This window comes from Odocoileus virginianus, chromosome 28, assembly GCF_023699985.2.
Source record: "Odocoileus virginianus isolate 20LAN1187 ecotype Illinois chromosome 28, Ovbor_1.2, whole genome shotgun sequence".
Classification (NCBI taxonomy): Eukaryota; Metazoa; Chordata; class Mammalia; order Artiodactyla; family Cervidae; genus Odocoileus; species Odocoileus virginianus.
The window spans coordinates 28,492,427-28,513,501 of record NC_069701.1 but is presented as its reverse complement, the minus strand read 5'-3'; the positions used below and the strand labels follow the sequence as shown (position 1 = coordinate 28,513,501).

General features: G+C 45.0%; 1 protein-coding gene across 1 annotated transcript in view; it reads right to left on the bottom strand.

Moving 5' to 3' along the window:
* Positions 1–19,042, bottom strand: part of BARX2 (BARX homeobox 2) — a 75,644-nt gene extending 56,602 nt beyond the window's left edge. Inside the window, exon 1 of the mRNA XM_020887672.2 lies at positions 18,463–19,042. Coding sequence (XP_020743331.1) covers positions 18,463–18,649 — 187 coding nt within the window. The 5' untranslated portion in view covers positions 18,650–19,042. The remainder of the gene's footprint in view (positions 1–18,462) is intronic.
* Positions 19,043–21,075: the final 2,033 nt, after the last annotated feature.

Genomic DNA, 21,075 nt, shown 5'->3' with positions numbered 1-21,075 from the left:
TTGGATTTCCTTCCCATTAAGGTCGCCACAGAGCACAGAGTAGAGCTCCTTGTGCTATAGTGCAGGTTCTCACTAGTTATCTGCTTTATGCATAGTGGTGTATATATCTCCCAATCCATCCCACCCCTCCTTTCCCGCCTTGGTGTCCAACAGTCAGGTGAAATTTATTTAAATCATACCCACCCTGGAACAATACCTAAGGAAGTGAAGCATAATGAACAAAATAGTGAACCTCGTCCATCACTAGCACACCTGGCAAATTTGGACATCTAGACATTCCCTAGGGCTCCAGCTATGTAAGAACTTTACTGATCCTCGGGGGGGGGGGGGGGGGGGGGAATGTCCTCATCACTCTAGGGGTGTTTTTATAGCCCAGAAATAAAGAACTAGGTAAGGAAAGTCAAATCAGTTGTAATAAAAGAAAAATAAATTTAAATATTGCTGAAGACCGACTTTGTATCCAGCACCATGCTTTTGAAAATAAGCTCTTCTTCAGGTGTTTAAGCTCCAAATGAGGCGACACAGTTCCCTATGCATGATAAGGTTTTGATTTCTCCTCTGCCTTCCCTCATATATTTTTTGAGTAGAGTTTTTGTCTTTCTATATTAGCATCATAGAGCTCAGAGATTATCCCTTAATGTAGTCAATCGCTATACAACCTAGAATCCTGCTGTCTCTCCTCTTCTCTCCATAATCTCACACCCAAGAAGAGGTCTATCTCCCTACTTCTTTCTATCTGCTTCCTCCTCTATTAGGTGCTTCCCTGGTGGTTCAGTTGGTAAAGAGTCTGCCTGCGATGCAGGAGACAAGGGATCTATCCCCAGGTTGGGAAGATCCCCTGGAGAAGGAAATGGCAGCCCACTTCAGGACTCTTGCCTGGAAATCCCAAGCACAGAGAAGCCTGGTGGGCTACAGTCCACGGGGTCCCAAGAGTCAGACGCGACTATTAAATAGGAAGAATAATAGCGTTTCAAATGCCACGAGGCTGGATAACAGCAATTAGGAGAGTCATTGATTCTACCCTCTCCCACATTCTAAGTTTCATTTCTCAGCTGCAAGTGAAAGAGGGATGATAAGAGAACTAGTCTGCACAGGAAATTACATTCAATATCCTGTGACAAACCATGATGTAAAAGACTATGAAAAACAGTATATGTGTATGTATAACTGAACACTTTGCTCTACAGCAGTAATTAAAACAACGCTGTAATTCAACTTTACTTCAAAAAAAATTTTTTTTAATAAAAAAAAAAGTCTCATATGATTGTATTAGGAATTTAATAAGTTAATTCAGGTAAGTCATCCAGAGCAGTGCCTGGTAAATAGGAACAATTACATAAGTGTCTGCTATCATGTGTATTTGTTTTTATAGTTCTTTTGTTTATTATTGTTATTACTGTTGCTTTGTGACTTCACCTATGATTTGGTGTAAGAAAGTCAGATGAAGCGCGTCCCACACATACTTCTCTTCCAGGTAGAATTTTACCTGCAACATCAACCACTTCCTCCTCTGAAGTTACTCTGCTTTCCACTTGTCCTCACACTCTCCACTCCATCCCAGTGGGAAGGGTTAAACCTAAAAGATTCTCAGGCTGGTGGCTAGAGAAACCCAACACAAATAGGAAGTTAGCACCTCATCAGGTTAATTTCAGTCTCCCATTCCCCTAACACTTCATGGCTGCTTTGGAACCCAGAAGCCTCACCGGAACTCAAGTGCCCAGACAAAAGCAAGGATGGGACAAGGCACCAAGAGAATCACCCTTGGTCCCTGCAGAGAGGCCTGGTGGCCCTGACCCTGGTAAGCTGATGGTTCTGACAGACACACACAGATGTGTGCGGAAACCATAGCAGAAAGGACCACAGCAATTAAGCACATCATCCTGCGATACACACCCTTCCAGGTGGGGTTGTGCTACCGTGATTGCACAATGTTTATTATTATTACTATTACTTCAAGGGCCAGGCAACAAATTAAAGTCAGAGAAGAAGCATATAAAAGTCACCCAAACCTCAAACGGAAAAAGGCCAGTAATTTTGCTGCTCCCAGCCTCTCATCATTTGTCATCCTCATATTTCCTCTGGGAAATCTAAAGATTTCCTCTTTAGAACTATAAAGAAAAGTCCCCCCAGTTCAGTGGAATCCCAACCACTTTCCTGTAAATATTTTTGACCCCTGTCTCTGCGCAGAAAATAATCTAGTGTTATTTCTATAAAGGCATGGAAATGTCTCCATAGAGCCAAGAGCCTGATCCTAAGTTCAGAGAGTCTGTGTAAAATTCCCCACTAAGCTCCCACTTTCTGGCCTTCACACATTTCAAGATGACTATACAAGCCTGGTGTGTGAGGCATCAGATTGTAGCCTAGCAGGACATCCCACATGTGGATGGGTAACAACCTCATTTCACAACCGAGGGACTGTGTTTCCAACAGTCTCATTCAAGGGTCTGCAAACTCTTCCCATGAAGGGCCAGGATAGTAAATATTTTAGATCCTGTGGACCACACTCTCTCCATCGAAAGGACTCCGTATGTACACAAAGGGGAATGGCTGTCCCCAGTAAAACTTCATAGACACCGATAGCTGGACCTGATAAAACTTTCACACATCATGGAATATTGTTCTGACTTCTGTGCACAGATGTAAAAGCCATCGTGAGCTCATGGCAACAGGAAGACAGGTGTTGGTCCAGGTTTGGCCTCCCTGGGGTCTAGCCATTTAGAAAAACAGAATGATCCTGACACTGAACAGCTGCCCCCACGTGGAGACTGTGCTTGTTCACTGCACCTTGATCTTCTCAGGGCATTAAGTTAATAATCCTTACTTAACCAGTCTTGCCCACACACCGGGGAGGTAGGTCTGTCTTATCGATGCAGAAACTGAGACACTGAGCCGACCCAGAATGAGCCCGGAGAAAGGGGCCCCCAGAGGAAGTTTTCTTTTTTAAAAAATTTTATGTTTATTGGGTCTTAGTTACGGCATGCAGGCTCTTTGGTCTTCGTTGCAACATGCAGGATCTTGTAGTTGCGGCACGTGAACTCTTAGTTTTTGCGTTTGGGATCTAGTTCCCTGACCAGGGATCAAACCCTGGCCTCCTGCGTTGGGAGCGGAGGCTTACCCACTCAACCACCAGGGAAGTCCCGGGGGACGCTTTCTGAGAGCAATTCCATCTCGAACTCTGTGCCCCTGTTGCCTGCTTATCTTGAGTGCACACAGAGCACTGCAAGAGTGCTATTACTGCATCCTAATGGGATAATAGTATCTTCCATGACCCAGGATGGTGAAACTCTCTAATGCATCATTAATATATATTATCATAATATATATGATAATGAGGCAACCTATGTGGCTGAGCAAGTCCTGGCCCAACCCCAAGTCATCACTGCTGTCAGTTCTGAGTTACGCCTCTGAGAAGCAGCACGTACTCACAGGGCAATTTCCCAAATGAAATGTTCCATTCTCATTTTCAAATCTGGACAACAAGTGCTGAACAAGCACATAAGGATCCACGCGTCAGGAGAATAGCCTGTTTAAGCCTTCAGCTGACTCCTCTCTCCCCACCCCCCTCATTCTTTCTCACCCCCCACCCATCCCTACCTGCTCCCCTCCCGCCAGAGTAGAAACACTTTGCTTCTCTGAATTCACCGGGAACAGGGTATTATCAGCAAGCTGCCACAGATCCATATCTCTTTGGTGTCCACCTGAAACTATCACAATATTGTTGATCGGCTATCCTCCAATACAAAATAAAAGGTTTAAAAGAATAATGAAAATAGGGACTTCCCTGGTAGTCCAATGGTTAAGACTCCTCATTCCCAAAGCAGGAGGCATAGGTTCGATCCCTGGTTGGGGAACTACATCCCACATGCCACAACTAAGGCACAGCGCAGCCAAATAAATAAATAAATAATGGTCTTAAAAAGTAAACAAAAAAAGGGGGGGGAGAAAGATCCATATCTCCAACTGAGTCCTATTTCTACAATGGTTCTGAAGAGCTTAAGGGACCACTTTGGCATTCTCTCTGCAAATTAATACCACCCCAAGGCACCAGGGGGATACCTCCCCCTTCCTATCCACCTGCTGCCAGCCAGCCCCCACCCGCTGAACCTGGATGACGTCACTAGAAACTGCCTACAGGAATCACCACTATAAACAGCTGGACAGAGCTGCTGCCCTGGTCACTGTGACTTTCTTCAGCCCATGGGAGAACTTCAATCACCCTTCTTAATCTAAAGGATTTTTCTCACCCTATGAAGGGGATCCACCAGTTAGTTTCATTGGCAGATACTTGGCTTCCTAAGATACCAGTGACTAGTTAAGAAACACAATTCCAGGAAAAATCCATGCAGAACCCTGTGCATTCAGCCCCTTCTATACAGCGGTCATCACTACTGATCAGAAGGCAATCATAAAAGATCCCCATTAGCAACTGTAAGCTGAAATACAGGGGTTTCGTTTAGAATTCCCCCTGAATCACAGACTCAATAATATGGGAAGACAAGGATTACCCTCCAACCTGCCACCTCTTTCCAAAGCACCAATTAGAAAGAAAGGTATCAATTGCATTTCTTTCTTTCTCTTAGTACTCTGAGATAAGAAAATAAAAACACTCATATTCTCTTTCAAAAGTAAAGACTTTTCCTAACTCTATTCTTCAAAGGAAAAAAAAAAAAACATGCTGAGAAATTCTGCCACTTTTCTAAAACAGTTCTTGAGATGCACAGCTGTATGATGAAACATTTCCTAGGGGTAAATGAATCCCAAGCAATTCTTGTAAAAAGTAAAGTAACAAAGCACATTTTGTGATGCCGTAGTGTTTGACTTGTTTGTGCCACTCATGTATGAATTCACAAAATTCTGAATTCACACTATAAACCAGAATGGTGGAGAGAATGAAACATACCTACTCATGAAGACTTAAACAGCTCACAGACCACCCAGGTTGCAGAGGACTTACGAGGCAGCCAGTGCAATGACATAACCCACAAGAATGCCCTAGAGTGAAGTGGTTTTTAAAGGATATTTAATTTTTCTTGAGTTTCATTCACCAGGAATAGTAATCATTCTCTAAACGGTTGTGCTTCAGCCAACCAAGATGAGGTTATTATTATAAGACAATTATTTGTAATAGAAGCTATCAATTACCAAGTACTTACGTGCCAGGAACTAATGCTAACTGCTTTATACACATTATCTCATTTAACCTATATGACTAACCCTATTAAGTGGTTATTACTATCTTCCTTTTACAGATGAGGAAATTGAGTGTCAGAAGGCTAAATGACTTGCCTAAGGTCACACCAATAATAAAACACAAACAAATCCAGGACCATCTGACTCAAAATCCATCCAGCAGGATCATTCTGCTCAACAGCTTCATATATTTGAGTCATGGATATAAATTACCTCAATCTCATCCTTAAGCTGCCATCTACTACAGTGATTCCCAAACTTGACTTTTCATTACAATCTCTTTTTCAAAATAGAGATTCCCAGAACTCACCCCAACCCGACTGGATAGAATATGAAAGAAATGAATCTCTTATTCTTTTGCTTTCAGCAATGCCAAAAAAATGGCCAGATTTTTTTTCTCTCACTTTGAATTTCTCTTGGCTCAGTAATACTGCCCAGGCTTAGTTGCCCTTTGGCATGTGGGATGGTAGCTCCCCAACCAGGGATCAAACCCAGGTCTCCTGAATTCCAAGGCAGATGCCACTGGACCACCAGGGAAGTCCCAGATTTCTTTTTTTTTTCCATTGAACTTAATAATGAGTATTTCATGAAAAATATTCCAAATCTTAACTCTCAAGGCAACTGGCTAGCATTCCATTGTTCAGTACTTTCTCTCTGGTTCACAAGAATGAATAAATGAATGAACACAGGCATGCCTGGGAATTCTACTCTGGACTCCCACAGAAAAGCTTTATCCAGAAGAAGAAGCTTCCAGGGGCTTCCCCAGTGTTCAGTGGTTAAGACTCTGCATTTCTGATGCAGGGGTGTCAGTCTGGTCCCTGGTCAGGGAATACTGATGTCCAGAAACAGTGAGAGATGAGTTCAGGGTGACCCAGCCAGACGGCAGCAGGCCCAAAATCTGCCCACCACCCACTTCCTCCAAAGATGGCACTGCTGTTTAAGACTCATCTGGAATTGTTCAGAAACATGTGACATGATCATAAATACATTTGTATAATACATGTGTAAAGGAGTTAATGCATTCAAAATAAATCCCTAGGGAGTTGGCACTCACTGGACCTTTCCTTACACAGAGCATGGTGCCTCCACGCAAGAAGGCATACTTGACTCCTAATTGACACATCTTCATATGATCATGAAAAAGGTGTTGGGTTTTATTTTCTTGGGCTCCAAAATCACTGCAGACAGTGACTGTAGCCAAGAAATTAAAAGGCGCTTGCTCCTTGGAAGGAAAGCTATGACACACCTAGACAGCATATTAAAAAGCAGAGACATCATTATGCTGACAAATGTCTATATAAGCAAAGCTACGATTTTTCCAGTAGTCATGTGTATATGTGAGAGTTGGACCATAAAGAAGGCATAGTGCCAAAGAACTGATGCTTTCGAATTGTGGCGCTGGAGAAGATTCTTGAGAGTCCCTTGGACTGCAAGGAGATCAAACCAGTCAGTCCTAAAGGAAATCAACCCTGAATATTCACTGGAAGGACTGATGCTAAAGCTGGCCACCTGATACAAAGAGCAGACTCATTGGAAAAGACCCTGATGCTGAGAGAGATTGAAGGCAAAAGAGGAAGGGGGCGACAGACAGCGAGATGGTTAGATAGCATCACCGATTCAGTGAACATGAGTCTGAGCAAACTCCAAGAAATAGTGAAGGACAGGTAAGCCTGGCATGCTGCAGTCCATGGGGTCTCAAAGAGTCAGAAACAACTTAGTGACTGAACAACAACAACATATGATCACAGGATGAAACTTGATATTGAAAGAGACAGACCTGAGTTCCAGTCTCAACTCTGCCACTTCCTCACGGGATCGTGTTATGATTTTCTTAACCTCTCTAAGTTTTATTAATACTGTCCTCCTCTGAAAAACAGTGATAACCATAACTACTTCCTATAGGGTCTCCATATAAGTTTAAATTCCTCAGTATAGAGGAGCACCATTGGCTCCTCTACAAATGGCTCACAGTTACCATTTATAATTGTTATTATTTTTACTTTCCCATTCTCTGAAAAGTGAAACACATTTTGTTTATGCAGCTAACTGCCCGGGCTCAATGTCCCATTTAAAAAAAAAAAAAAAGTAAAAATCCAGCCCTCCAGTAGGACATTCTTTTCTGCCGTCCTTCAAATTGAGGGTTGAGAGCATGCTTCCAAGACACACAGCTGTCTAACATGCTAAGAGCAATAATGAGTTGCCATGATATCCAGGGATAACAAAATTAACAACATTCTCTCCCAAAAACATCTCTGGGGTGAGTTACCAATTATTTCAATCAAATGTTCAGTGGTGACAAAGAAAGGACTTGGGTTGGAACCTTAGTAAGATACATCCCCTTCTGTTAGTGAAACTTGTTCAAAGTTACCATAAATACCCCAAATCCTTGTTCATCCTTTCCCAAGTCATTCCAAAGAGAAGATCAAAGGTGGAGCCATTAGATTTGCTGCCACTAAGTGGGCAGTCAGGGCAGCAGGAGGAAGACTTGCATTTTATCTTCCTTGGACAGCCCCACACAGCCCGTGGAGTGTGTTTCTCGATAGTATTCATTCCAGTCAGAGCCTGAGCCTGGAAAGTCCATCTTAAAAGAATAAGATTTCACTGGAGAGACCCAGGAAGGGGATAGAGTGTGGCACAAATGAAGTTTCAATCTATTCTTCTCACTGCGGCTGTTCTGTGCTTCCATACAGATAAGGTCAAATGCAGAAGGCCTCGCTTCTGTAGCCCTGAAAGTCTGTCTACTGGCAGCAGGTCTGCTAGATCCATCGGCCTTTCAATCATGTCCCATTTGGCCACCACCCTCCAGATGCGGTCACTAATTCCTGCAGACCTCGCCACACTGCCAAGAACCAAAGATAGCACAGCAACCCTGGCTATGGACGGTAGGGATGGGATGTGGGCTCTGGGTGCTTTAATCTATTTGCTTCTCTGTTTATATATGGATTTTGGAGAGAGGCTTCCCAGCTGGTGCAGTTGGTAAAGAATCTGCCTGCCAATGGAGGAGATGTAGGGAAACCCAGGTATGATCCCTGGGGCTGGAAGATCTCCTGGAGGAGGAAATGGCAACCCACTCCAGTATTATTGCCTGAAGAATCCCATGGACAGAGGAGCCTGGCCAGCTACAGTCCATGGGTCGCAAAGAGTCAAAAATGACTGAGCACTCATGCACCCTGTACCTTCCTTTGGACAGAGGGGTAGTTTCGGAAGGAGAAATGCTTTGGCAAACTCTTGACTGTACAGACTGTTTCATTCACACCAAGGAGTGCAATCCCTCTGAAGGGACATAGAAAGATAGAGCTCCCAAAGTGTCAGGTTTTTGTCACAGTACCTGAAAGCAACATTTATACACTGCAACTATTCTGCAGAGAAACGAAGAATGTGTGGGCTGTTAAGAAAGGCTGAACAAAGCACCTGCCACCACAGTTGTCACTGGAGAGTAATGTGGTTCAGGTTAACCTCTCCAAACCACAGGACGACCATCCATCACCCCTAACAGACAGCGCACTGTGTGATTACCATGGTAATAGTTCTCATTCCTTCCTAACAATCCCTGACACCACACATCAAAGTTTTAAAATCAAATCATGGTTAAAAATGGTTTAAAATCAAATCATAAAGAGAACTCACCAGCTTATGTGCCAACATCCACATAACTCTTCCCAGCTAAGAAGCTACATTTTTTAAAACAGTTTTGGGTTCTTTGGACATTCACCAATGTCCCTAGATAAATTTTAAGTTAAACTGTTAATAGCAATGACCACTGGTCAAAAGCCAAGGGTGGCATATCATTTGAGCAGATAAATAGCAAAGCAGGATGCAATCAAAGGCAATTTACTGGGATTTTGAAAACATCATTAAGAGGGGAAAGAACCTCACGACTCTTGCTTGCATGATCAATGACGGGTATTTAGAGAAAATAAACACACAGTTTATCAGCAATTCCCTCCTGCCTCCAAGCCCAACTCAGAGCCCATTTATTCAGATGCCAATGCATTACTTGGGGGAACAGCAGTTATCTTGGTGATAAACGACATCCCCATCCAGCCAGGGTAGGTGAGTGAGATCCAAAACCCAATTTCAGAAGCCACTTTGGTTGTTTCAGGATGAGCGGTACATACATGTCTAATTATAAAGTTCTTCTTTCCCTACTATGAGTCTGAATACAGGAAGCTTGTATTTAAAAGTTTCTGTTTCAGGATAGAAAGCTATTAAGAAAACCATCAAAAGTCCCCAAGATCAAGAGGTGTATGAATATGTGGAGTCTCCTATACTATCATTTTCAAAGTTTATACTATAGAAAATTTCAAACATGCAGAAAAGTCCAGAAAATAATGTAAGGAACATTTTTGTGCCCGTGACCAAGCTTTGTCCAATATTTATGCCTGGCTATACCGACATTAGGCCTTTTATTTTCCTTGATGAATAAATAACTACACAGGAAAGTAAAAAAATCTCTGTGCAGCCCTCCCAATTCCATGCACCTGCTTTCCTAAACAATATAACAGTATCAGTCTGCATGTTCTCCAGCATTATACACATGGTATCAATCTACAACTTGTTTTTCCTCAGCCTTGTATTTCTAAATCTTATCTATCTTAATACAGTTAGATCTGGGACATCCATTTTCAGGATTCCTTAGTGGCGCAGTAGGAAAAAATCTGCCCAGAAACGCAGGAGACAGGAGACGAGGTTTTGATCCCTAGGTCAGGAAGATACCCTGGAGAAGGAAATGGCAACCCACTCCAGTATTCTTGCCTGGAAAATTCCATGGACAGAGGAGCCTGGTGGGCCACAGTCCATGGGGTCGCAAGGAGCTGGACACAACTGAGCACACACGTGCACACACACACACGTTCATTTTCATTATTGCATGAATTTAACTGCATGACTATAATACACATGATTTTTTCCTCTGAAGGCAGTTAGACTTTTTGATATTTTTCACTAGCATAAACAACAGAGACATGAACACTCCTCTCCCAGTATCCCGTTGCCCACATGCAGTGATTTCTCGGGGCATAAACAGAGGTGGAAGCGCCAGATCGAGGGCTTCTGTGTGTATGCGCAGTTTCAAGTGCTGCCACATGGCTCCCAAAGTAATTGTACCAAACAACACTCCCACCATCAGGGGACACGAGTGCCTACTGTTTGCACCCTTGTCATCAAGCGATAGCATCAGACTTGTTTGTCTGATGGGTATGACACGGTACCTCGTTTTCATTTGTGTTTTCTTGATTACCAGGAAGAAAAGTCCTTTTCATGTTCACTGGACATAGATCTTCATTTCTATGAATTGCCAATTTTTCTACTTGCATTTTTTCCTTTTTTTTAAGCTGTCTTTTTAAATTTATTTTGGGCTGAGCTGGGTCTTTGTTACTTTTGGTGGGCTTTTCTTTAGGCGCAGCGAGCAGGGGCTACTTTCTAGTTGTGCAAGAGCTTCTCATTGCAGTGGCTTCTCTTGTTGCACTGAGTCCAGTGCCTATTACACGTAGAGCCTCAAAACAAGTCACTATTTCCATTATTGTGATGAAGATGAAGAATGAGGTTTAGAGTGTGCATTTGTAGCCTTCCTCCCCAGTTCACAGCTCCTTTGGGATAAATGCTGTAGGACTCAGGAAGGGGACTCTGAGCATCTCTTACTCCAACTTCCCCTAGATACAAGAACATATCTGGATTCTGTTGTTTACAAGTTTCTGTGAGGAACGTGTGCCGTGCTGATTCTCCCAGACAGAGCTTAAATGAAACATCAAAGTGACACATCCTCCAATCTACAAGTGACAGTGATCTTGTCTGCAAAAGGACCATGATCCTGAATTTCAAGTACCTGCATGAAAAGGGAGGAGGGCAGGAGGTGGTAGAAGCTGGAAGGTAAGGCAGTGCTAGAGACGTGTTGGTGTTCTTGGGATGGAAGCACACCTTGACTTCATGAGATGCCACCAAGCCCAAGACCTCTGCATGTCCCTCACATAAGAACAGCAAAAAGACAATCATCCTATCACGTATCAAACACACAAGTGTTTTTTTTTCAATAGTGACCAAAACTACACTGACATTACCTCGGTTGGCAAGCACTCTGTGAAAATACTTATCTATCCCTACTATCCAGAAGCACATGTTTCTAAGGGCATGGTGGTGAGCTAGAGAGATGCAATAAAAAGGAATCACGTAAGCCTCTCTGCTCAGACTCTTAACATATTTAATTTTGTGCCCAGGTTGGCTTCTACTCAGTTGCATCTTGGCTTCTCCTTGAAGAAGGGCCATGTTCATCTTCATGAACGCTGCCAGGGGATTCAGGGAGCATTTACAGCTGATCTCCAGGCCGATCAAGAAGTCCTGACATCAGCTTCAACCGGTGACTGGCACCTCATATCTCCCTCCAGATTCAGTTTCCACCGGCACTCAAGAAACCAGAGACTTTCCTCAGTGACCCTACTCCTGCCTTCTGCAGAGCAATTATGTGTAAGCGTCAACTCCAGCCCAAATATAATTAGACCCTCTTCTGATATCTATCTGGGTGTACTGCTTTCTTCCTTAAATGTGTGCCAAGTTTCCGCTTCCAAGAAGTTAAATCGCCATATAAAAATGCCCTGGTGATGATAAGTAATTAGACACTGTAATGGAAAATTAACTGTGTTTTTATTTAGAGCATTCATTTTAACAAGACATTTCTTTTTCTAACTGTTATTAAACTGCAATAAAAATAAATCAAATTCTGAGGGTGTGCAAGGCATTTCTGGTGAAAAACAAACAGCTCTCCTCCTGGACCAAGAGTATTTCTGATTTTATTAATGTCACTAAGTTGGTGCATGATCCTGGTCTGTACCCCACTCTTGATCAATCCTAAGGCCAGTTCTAATCCTGTCATCTGTGTTACAGAAGGAGAAACAACCATTCCAACATCACAGCAGCTGAAACGGAGGCAGGCATGCCGGGTGGGACGGAGGGCCTTTGCCTCACATGGGAAGTCTATACCCGAAGGTTCTCTATTTTTCTTTCTCTCTTTCCTCCTCTTTGTTGTACTGTTCCCAAAAGACCTGCAGCCCAGAGATTCGCAACAGGCCAGAGAGCACCTGTTGGTTTTGGCAAGTTCTGGGTTAGAAGGGGGTGAATCTAGCAGAGTCGGGGGTCCATGAGAAAAACTCCACCATCTCAAGATCAGAATGGACACTGACACTCCCCAAGAGAACGCAGAATGAGGCCTCTATCTAGCCATCTAACCAAAGCCCCAAGGCCTCTAATCATATTCCAGCTAAGAGGTCAGCAACGGTGTCACCAGGGGACCCAAAGCGTCTTCACTCTGGATGGATGAGTGGTGAGTGCGGCCTGTAGGCACCAACACCAAAGCCCCCAAGCTCCTACAAAGAAGGGCGCTTCTGGTCCGTGCCCTGCCTAGCTGCCACCCCCGATCCTCTTCCTTCTGACCTCAAAACAAAGTGCAAACAGCACCTAAAATGCCCTGGGTTCACACGGGCTCAGTCCTGCACTGTAAGGCCTAAATGCCAGGCAGGGCACTGTCGCCAAGCTCTTCCCCAACGGGTCTCCAGGGAGGTGTCTAAGTAAAATCCGCGTTGGTCATTTCCTCTCCACACAGGAACAGAAGAATCTTAGAAGCCACCTTTGGGTCACCCCTACGGTCATCCTGAAGGACACTGTGCTACATACAAGGTAGAATCAAGTGGCTTCAAGAGTTTCAAAGAAACCTACTCTTTTTCTTTTTCCCTATTCCATCTCTTTTCTCATTTTCATCTCTCTTTACAATCTCAACAACATCTTACCATCCTTACTGCTTTTTACATAGATTTCTTGGATGTAAAAAAGTAACAATCTTTTCATTTAGATTTCCGAGGTATGTTAAAACTAGCAACTGTATACGGGCTATGCTGGGATCACAAATTCTATTTTCAATCCAGAGGTACAACTGACACTGCAGGAAACTGGTTTCATAAAAGATTTATTATACATACAGGGTCAGTTGAGCTGCATTTAAGGAGGTTAATATGACAATTTTGGTGCTGATAATACCCTTCAGGTGGAGCTCAGAGAGAAAATTCCTGATGGTAAGCAAAAGGATTTAACTGTCATGCGTGCGTGCTCAGTCGCTTCAGTCATGAAGTTCAGTCATCTCCGACTCTCTGCAACCCTGCCGGGCTCCCCTGTCCATGAGATTCTCCAGGCAAGAATACTGGAGTGGGTTACCATGCCCTTCATGTCCACAACTCGAAAGTGCCCAAACAGACTTCAGAGGACCACGAAGAAAGGTAGGCAGTGGCTCTACAGGTGCTTCAGAGAAAGGTTTAAAATATCCCCACTGTTAGTCAAGACTTAAAATAAAAATAATGGAACTGCCGTCATCAACCAAGTGTAAATATTTGTTGAATTAAATTACTGAGTTAAATGATACTGAAGATTATAGACTTTTGGAAAGGCATTTTTAACTTGCTAAATTTGGAATCACTTTCCCATTTCCTATTAGAAAAAGCAGAACCAGAGAAGAAACTGCTAATAAACTCCTTAAAACTGACTCCTAAGGAATCCCCTTAGCCTCTCTATTTAGCAGAGGCATTATAAAATTTAAAGAGAAAAGAGACGACAGCTGAGGATCCCAAAAGAGCTCCGCTCCAAATATATTCTGACCCTGAGTCCTCTACCACACGCATTCCTCAGTTTATTTACCCTGAGAATGGGCACAGGAAAGACAGAGATGAGTAATTTCTAATAAAAGCCCATTTGCCTCTGGCAGAAATACAAATGCCTGTTGATAAAGACTATTTTCCAAACCCACAGCTTAAATTTCTCCATCAACATCTCAGGGCCCAGCAGCCAGGCTCCCAAGATCCAACGGGCTTGGGCTCTAATTTTAAAAAACTGAGCTACAATTTGGGGACTCATTAGAGCCAACTCACGAAGCAGCAGCCAGCTCCCTAACTCCCAAAGAAGTCATCACACATGTCCACACCTCATTTCATTCTTAACCAGGATGACACTCAATCTTTATGATAAAAAAATGAACCCAAGGACACCACCCAAAAGAACTTGTTTCTCTTAGACCCACCAAAGAATAAAATGTTCTCAAAGCCACCTCCTAAGATAAACACCCTTCCCCACATGCCCCTTTTAATTGACTGGTTGATTGTCTCTTGGGTGCGACTGTGCGGATTTATCCCGGGTGTGTAACTGAGTTGGAAAAATCTTCCTGAGTTCTGAGTACCCTAATATGAAAGACAGCAGTGTACAGTGCAGGCTGAAAGTACGTTTAAGTTGTCATATGTCACTGATGTGATCACAGCACTTTTTTTTTAACTTTTAATTTTGTACTGGGTATAGTCAATTAGCAGACAATGTTGTGCTAGCTTCAGGTGAAATGAAGGGTCTCCGCCATATAATACATGAAACTCTTCTTCATATTGTGTGGCAGCCTGGATGGGAGGGGAGTTTGGGGACTTTGCAAAAAATAAAAGTATGTCTCCTTGGGAAGCTTGGTCTGTTATTGATATGTTTCCTTCCAGCTCTAAAACTCACCAGTCAGCTCTATAAGACTGGCCACTGAAGGTCCCGGAGACAGTCAACAGAACCCAGAGAAGAGAAAGGCAATTAACTATAGGTTTCAGTAAGATCACTAAAAGTCATATAGTGGTCACGAGTTGTAAAATGTTCAAATATCATAGTCAGCTCCCCCTAAATGTGAGTGTCCAAGACCTAGGGTAATTCTAGGTTATAAATATCAATAATTATAATGCTATATGTAATTATGCACAGTACCCTGGTTTCTCAGTATCCTCGTATGAAAACTCTTAGGGTAAATTGCAACAACTCATTTTTGTGATGCAAGTTACTCATTTTTTCCAAACACTCCTCAAATTTAGAAACTCTGCCCATTTCTAAAGATCAAACTGAAACAGAGATTCTTCCAAAGGAACCGTGACGATACCTCTGCAATGTTCTGTCCTGAGAAGCCAGTTCAAGCGACTCTCCCACCAAGAAACAGTCATCACAACCAGAAAAATAAAACAATGCACCAGAGAGTTAAATATGATATCATACACTACAAGTCATATTTCACTTCAATCACTGTCAACATTCTAATATTCATAAGAGATATCACTGGTTTCTAAATGACAATATCGTTCCCCTCTGAATAAAGATTACTGTTATCAGATTTTAAAATATGAACAACATGCTATAAACTCAATTCTAAACATGTTCCACATTCATCAATGGTCGGAATAACAATTTTTTTTTTCAAATGGAGACTGAGTTATTTCATTTTAAATTTAGTGACAAATGTTCCTTTAGTTTGGCTTTAAGAAAAGGATTGCTTCACTCAGTATCTATTATATGATGTAAGAGATCTATTAGGAAACTTAAATCCATTTAGAAATTGCTTTCTAAAACTAACCTTACTATATTTTAATAAGAAAAGACCTGTTCAAACAGTTTTTTTGAAGATGAGTATTCCGTCAAGGTTAGGGTATCTAATAATAAATTACTGTCAAGCGATTATCTGCCTGATGAAAAACATTTCCATTTCTCATTTTACTTGAATACATGCTCTTCTGCCTGAGGAGATCGGTATCATAAATTGACATCTGGACTGCTAAATCTAAACAACACATATTGCTTAATTATGTAGAGGCTTTTAAAATGCTGTAGCTTTTTCTCTACAATTTTATGTACTTACTGTGGAGGGTGGTCACTTTACTATCTTAGTTTTCATTATTTTATCTGACAAAGTTCACTTCTCTTAGTTATTTAAATCTTAAAACAGCAAAACCAAAGGATGAGACAGTTCAGTAGCTTTAATTCCAATTTATGCCTTTCACTTGATTTGAACATTTTATTCATTGGTTCCACCAAAAGTGCTAAGGTATTTATTTCTATCCTATATATACATATATATAGTTTCATTATGGATGCCAGCAACTTATTGCTGTTTTTTTCAATAAAAATTAAGTTCAAAAAAAAATTAAGTTCATCCAATCTAAGATTTGTGAACCTGAATATTACTGTTAAAAGCAAAACTTTCAAAGCATGGTATTTGCAAAGCCTTTGAGAAGTCGTTAATGGTATTCCCATGATCTAATACATGTAAGGCTTTAACTGTAATCGTAAACCCACTGAAAGCTTATGATCTGAAAGGATGGACTACTGTAGCCAGTTTTCTTGAGTTTAATTCCACTGGCCAAACCCAGTTTCTATATTTTAAATCTCAACTAGAGCAAAATCATAACACACTTTTCAAAAGAACAACCTAAAAAAATCAAGAGCGGGAATGATAGGGAAAGAACGTCAGTGCCAACAACCATGCTTCCGGACAAACCATCAAAGAACTTCAAGAGCACAAGACTGAGCAAAACTTTTAGTTTGTGAAATATGTGCAATTCACTCTTAACACTCACAAAAGTACATATGAATCACTGTATTTTTCTCTGATTTATGTCCCGCACAAGGTTCAATAAAATGAAGAACTTACTCAGCCTCAACTGATGACTGGATCATTGTTTTTGGAGGCTATTTATTACTCTTTTTCTGGCATGATTTCTTCTCTGGTCCAACTCTGTGACTGCTAAAAGCCAGGAAAAGCTGCCTTCAAGTCAACGCATGGTACAAAGTGACTAAAAAGTTTGCAGGCATCAGCCTATGCCAAGGTGCTTAGGAGAAGCTGTTCTGCTTTGTCCTAGGGACCCCCAGGTATGCAAAGTCTTTGCAGGGTTCATGGAGATTTATGATTAAAACAGATTCTCTCTTTTTCCTTTAAGGGATTTGAGTTTTTTCAGGAAATGATTCCACACACTCAAAACAAGGTTCAGCCTACCTCCTCTCTTCAAGATCTATGTGGACAATTCATCCCAGGGTTAACGCACAACAGACACACAAAAGTAAAAACAACATCAACCATATCTGTCTTGTTTCTAAAATTTCTTCTTCATTTCTTGTTTCACAAATTTCTTGGCTTTTGAAATTCAGTATTTCAAGTCTTGCTCTGGGCTATCAGACCTAACTCCACCTAACACACAAATTGTATTTTACAAAGGAGTAACTGAATAGAATATTCATTTATTACCAAACACATGTAGGAACAACTTGGTTGTGAAAGAACTTTACTGTATTTATTCACACACTTATTTACTGATTTCCCTAAAGAGCCTATCAATGGAGCCAACAGAAAATGTAGTATTCCAAGCATTGTGTACCAGCAGTTGGTCCGAATATTACAAAATTGTCTTTAAAAACCACTGCTGACACTTCCCTTTACTTTTTCAATGTTAGTACAATTAAATTCATTTATTTCATATCACCCATGCAACAAACATAACCTCAAAGGGTCTTTCAGTTTGGAAATACTGAACTTTTTACCTTCAGTTGAAGGCACAGTCAACAGGTTTTTTTGATTAAAAAAAAATTTTTTTTTTTGCTATACCCACGTTTGGATAGTCTAAATCCAAATTATAATGATTTTATAATTATAATACCAGGGCACTATGAAACTTGGAGCTTCTCTTAATGTAAAGTTTTTTTTTAATACCTTTGGATTTATTTTCTACATAAACCTACGACTTCTAAAATATATTTATTAAGTGCTGTTTATCTTTCCCAAGGGTCTTAGCTCTTATGGAGAAAGGAAACCAGACCTGAGGGCTGTTTTTATTGTGAGCATTGTTTCCCATTCGCTTAGAACTCAGGGGGCTGACCTCAGCTTGCCGCACAACGCCACACTTCCCCAGTACTACTTCCCCAGAAGGCGATCTTTTAAAAGCAAACTTTAGTGGATCCACGATTTTTCTGGGAACCTCAGGATACTACTGATTTACATGTAAAATTCTCACTGGAGACAGGAGGCGGTTGGACGAGTTAACTCAGGTGAGAACACCACCACTTCCTGAAACAATGATTTAGGCGCTGAACCAGGTCAGCCCTTTGTGCCTGAAAACGAGCCTTTTCTGCCGGAAAACCACAGCGGCGCGGGAAAGAAGGAAGGTTCTCCTGCCGGCGGATCCCAGGCGCGGCGGATCCCAGGCGCTGCGGAGCCGCCGTTTCTCCGGGGCGCGCTGCCGTGACTGCGTTTCCAACCTGGCCATCGACACCTTGCGGGGCCTTTCCCCCAGCTGCAGAGGCCTCTGCCATGCTAGCCGCGGAGAAGCCTAGTTCCCTTGCAGGGGCCCCGAGTTCCCGGCTTGCTTCCTCTCGCCCTCGGGTGGGAGAACAGAGTGGCCAAGCGCCCGACCCCGGTGCCAACGCTGCCGCACCCCACGGCGCCCCCGCGGGCCGTCTTACCGGTACAGGAATGCAGGGGCTTGGGTCGCACGACCAGCGACGGGCACACGGAATACAGGGAAAGTTTCTCAAAGTAATCGCAGGTCTCCTTGGAGAGGATCTCGTCGATCATGAAAGTCTTGTAGCGCCGCCTGGCTGCTTTGAGTTGGCCGGGCGAGCTCAGCCTCAGCTCCGCGTGGCAGTGCATGGTGAGCCCGGGCGAGCGCCCGCCAGCCGGGGCCGTGGGGCTGGCGCGCCGGCGGGGGCCTCGGCCCGGCTACTCCGCGTCCGGGAGGCGGCGGGGTTCAGGAGGGGTGCGGAGGGGAGGCGGCACCCGGCGCGCCGGCCGCGCGTCTAGACCCACCCGCGGATCAGCATCTTCGCGGAGCCTTTTGGGGACATCGCAGCTGTCAATCAGCGCGCGCTTCCTGCGGGGCCGGGTGCGGAGCTGCGCCGAGGGCTGGCCGCCGAGGGGCGTCGGCGCCCACCCCGCCCAGCCCGCCTGTGCAACCCGGCGCGGACCTGCGCGCCTAGTGCCTGCCGCTCGCGATCGCCTCCTCCCGCCTCTCAGCGTCTAGCGCTCTTCTGCCTGCCTATTTTAAGACACTTGCTTTGGCTGTCCTCCCCGCCCCCCTCCCGGGACGAGCTCCAGGTGCGTGTGTGCAGTGTGCGCGCCTGTGTGTGCGCGCGGTGCGGGGAGCGCGCGCCGCCCCCGCCTGCCGGCCCGGCCTCGGCTGGCCGCTGCCCTCGCCGAGCCCGGCGCTCCGGGCATGCCGCGCTCCCGATCCGGCTCCCATCGCCAGCACCCAGCCGGCCGGCACGTCCTGGTCTGTTAGTAGAAAGAAGTGGAGACCTCGCCGTGGCTCCCGAGACTGCGGACCCCTGAACCGCGCGCCCCCCAGCATCTGGTTGCCTTCTTCCCTCCCCATCTGGACTTCCGGAGGCCGTTTCCCGAGGACCAGGGCATCCCTCGCGTTCCTTAGGCTCGCAGCCCGCGCGCTCCAGCACCCGGAGTGTGCGCTGGAATCGCGAAGTTAATGGTTCCACGGAGATCCCAAGCCAGCAATGACCCTAGCGCTGTCCGTTATCCCACCAGTAAACTTAAAAAAAAAAAAAAGAGGAATCAGTAAAAACATGTGTTCTTTTTTTATTCTTTAACTCTGTTTATAAACCTTTTTTCGCCTCCAGGAGGGCCAGCGGAGCGCGACTGCGGGTGCGGCCGGTCCTCGGGCAGCCGGCCGGGTGGTGGCTCCTGGAACCGAATACTCGGACACCGCGGCGTTCCTCCCCCAGGTCCCTGGCGACGCGCAGTGTTCGGGGAGTCTCGAGGACACGCGTTCATGAAGTGTTTTGTCTTTTGCCTCCTGGATGCCTAACTTCCGAGTCTGTTACAGTTATTAGCTGAACGAACTTTTGTTTTCAGTTGAAATTGTTGGGCGAGGGGACCCCACCCAGCCTAGGCACCCAGACTGACAGTCCTTCTGCCGGCATCCTCCCCGCGCGCCCGCGCTCTGCAGAAACTGTCGGTGCTGCCAGTTCCGCGCGATTTTGTCTGGGAAAAGGGTTGTGCGGGGCCGGAAGGGGTATTAAGAATTACAGATGCGGATGGCCTTCGCCGAAACCGAGTTTGTGGCTGGTGACATCTCGCGGTCTCGATCGCGGCGGGCTCCCCGCGGAGCTGCTTGTCCCGGAGCCCAAGTCGCCGCGAAGCAAGTGAACGCGCGCGCCTGGGCGAGTGGTTCGACTCCGAGGGAAGCGCCACGACTGGAGAACTAATAACGAGGCACTTAGAAAAAAGTAGTAATAAACCGAATTATAGCCTTACATTAGACGTGGCCCGCTACGCGCCTTTGAGGAACTTCATTCCCAAAGTGTTTGCGTCCACCCTGGCTCCCCTCCGCCCCTCCCCTCCATTTAATACGATTTTCGTTTATTCTCATATCTCCTTATCTCGTATCTCTCATTCTCATATCTCCTTATGCTCATTCTTCTCCCCTCAAGAGAGACAGCTCGAGGGCCCGTGGGAGCTGAGGCCACGTGTCCGGGTGGCGGCGCGCGTCCCGCCGCAAGGCCTGAAGGTCGCCCTGCTGGGCCCCGGTGCGCCCCCGGCCGTGGTGGCGGGTTCCACGGCCTGTCCGCTGTCGGGAACCGGGCCGAGGATGCTCCGGGCTCAGTCTGGGCAGCGCCGCAGGGCGCCTTCCGAACGCTGGCGGAGCAAGGACACGCTGCGCCACGAGCTGGGGACCGTCCCAGGGGTGCGGCGTTAAAACAGAGGACGTTGTTGGGTGCGGAGCTAAATTTCCTGCTGGAAAGTGCAGTGCTGTCTGCAGTGACGAGAAACTGTTTGGTGGGAGCGGAGGGCTCAGCGTTGGGGGGAGGGGGGGCGGGGAGGGTGCTCTGCATCGCACCCAGCGACCCTGGAGAGGGATCGAGCGTTGGACTCTCTGTCGGGCTTTCACGGAACACGCGCGCCCTTTGGACCCTGTCTTTTCCTCCACCTCTTGCCCCGTCGTCCCCTGGCCGGCTCTTCCTGGCCCTTCCACCGCCACCGCCCCTTTCCCCTGCTTGCGCCCATTTCTCCTTCCCCCACGGTTCCCAGCCCTTCGGGCCTCCTCGGCTCGAGCGAACTCCCGC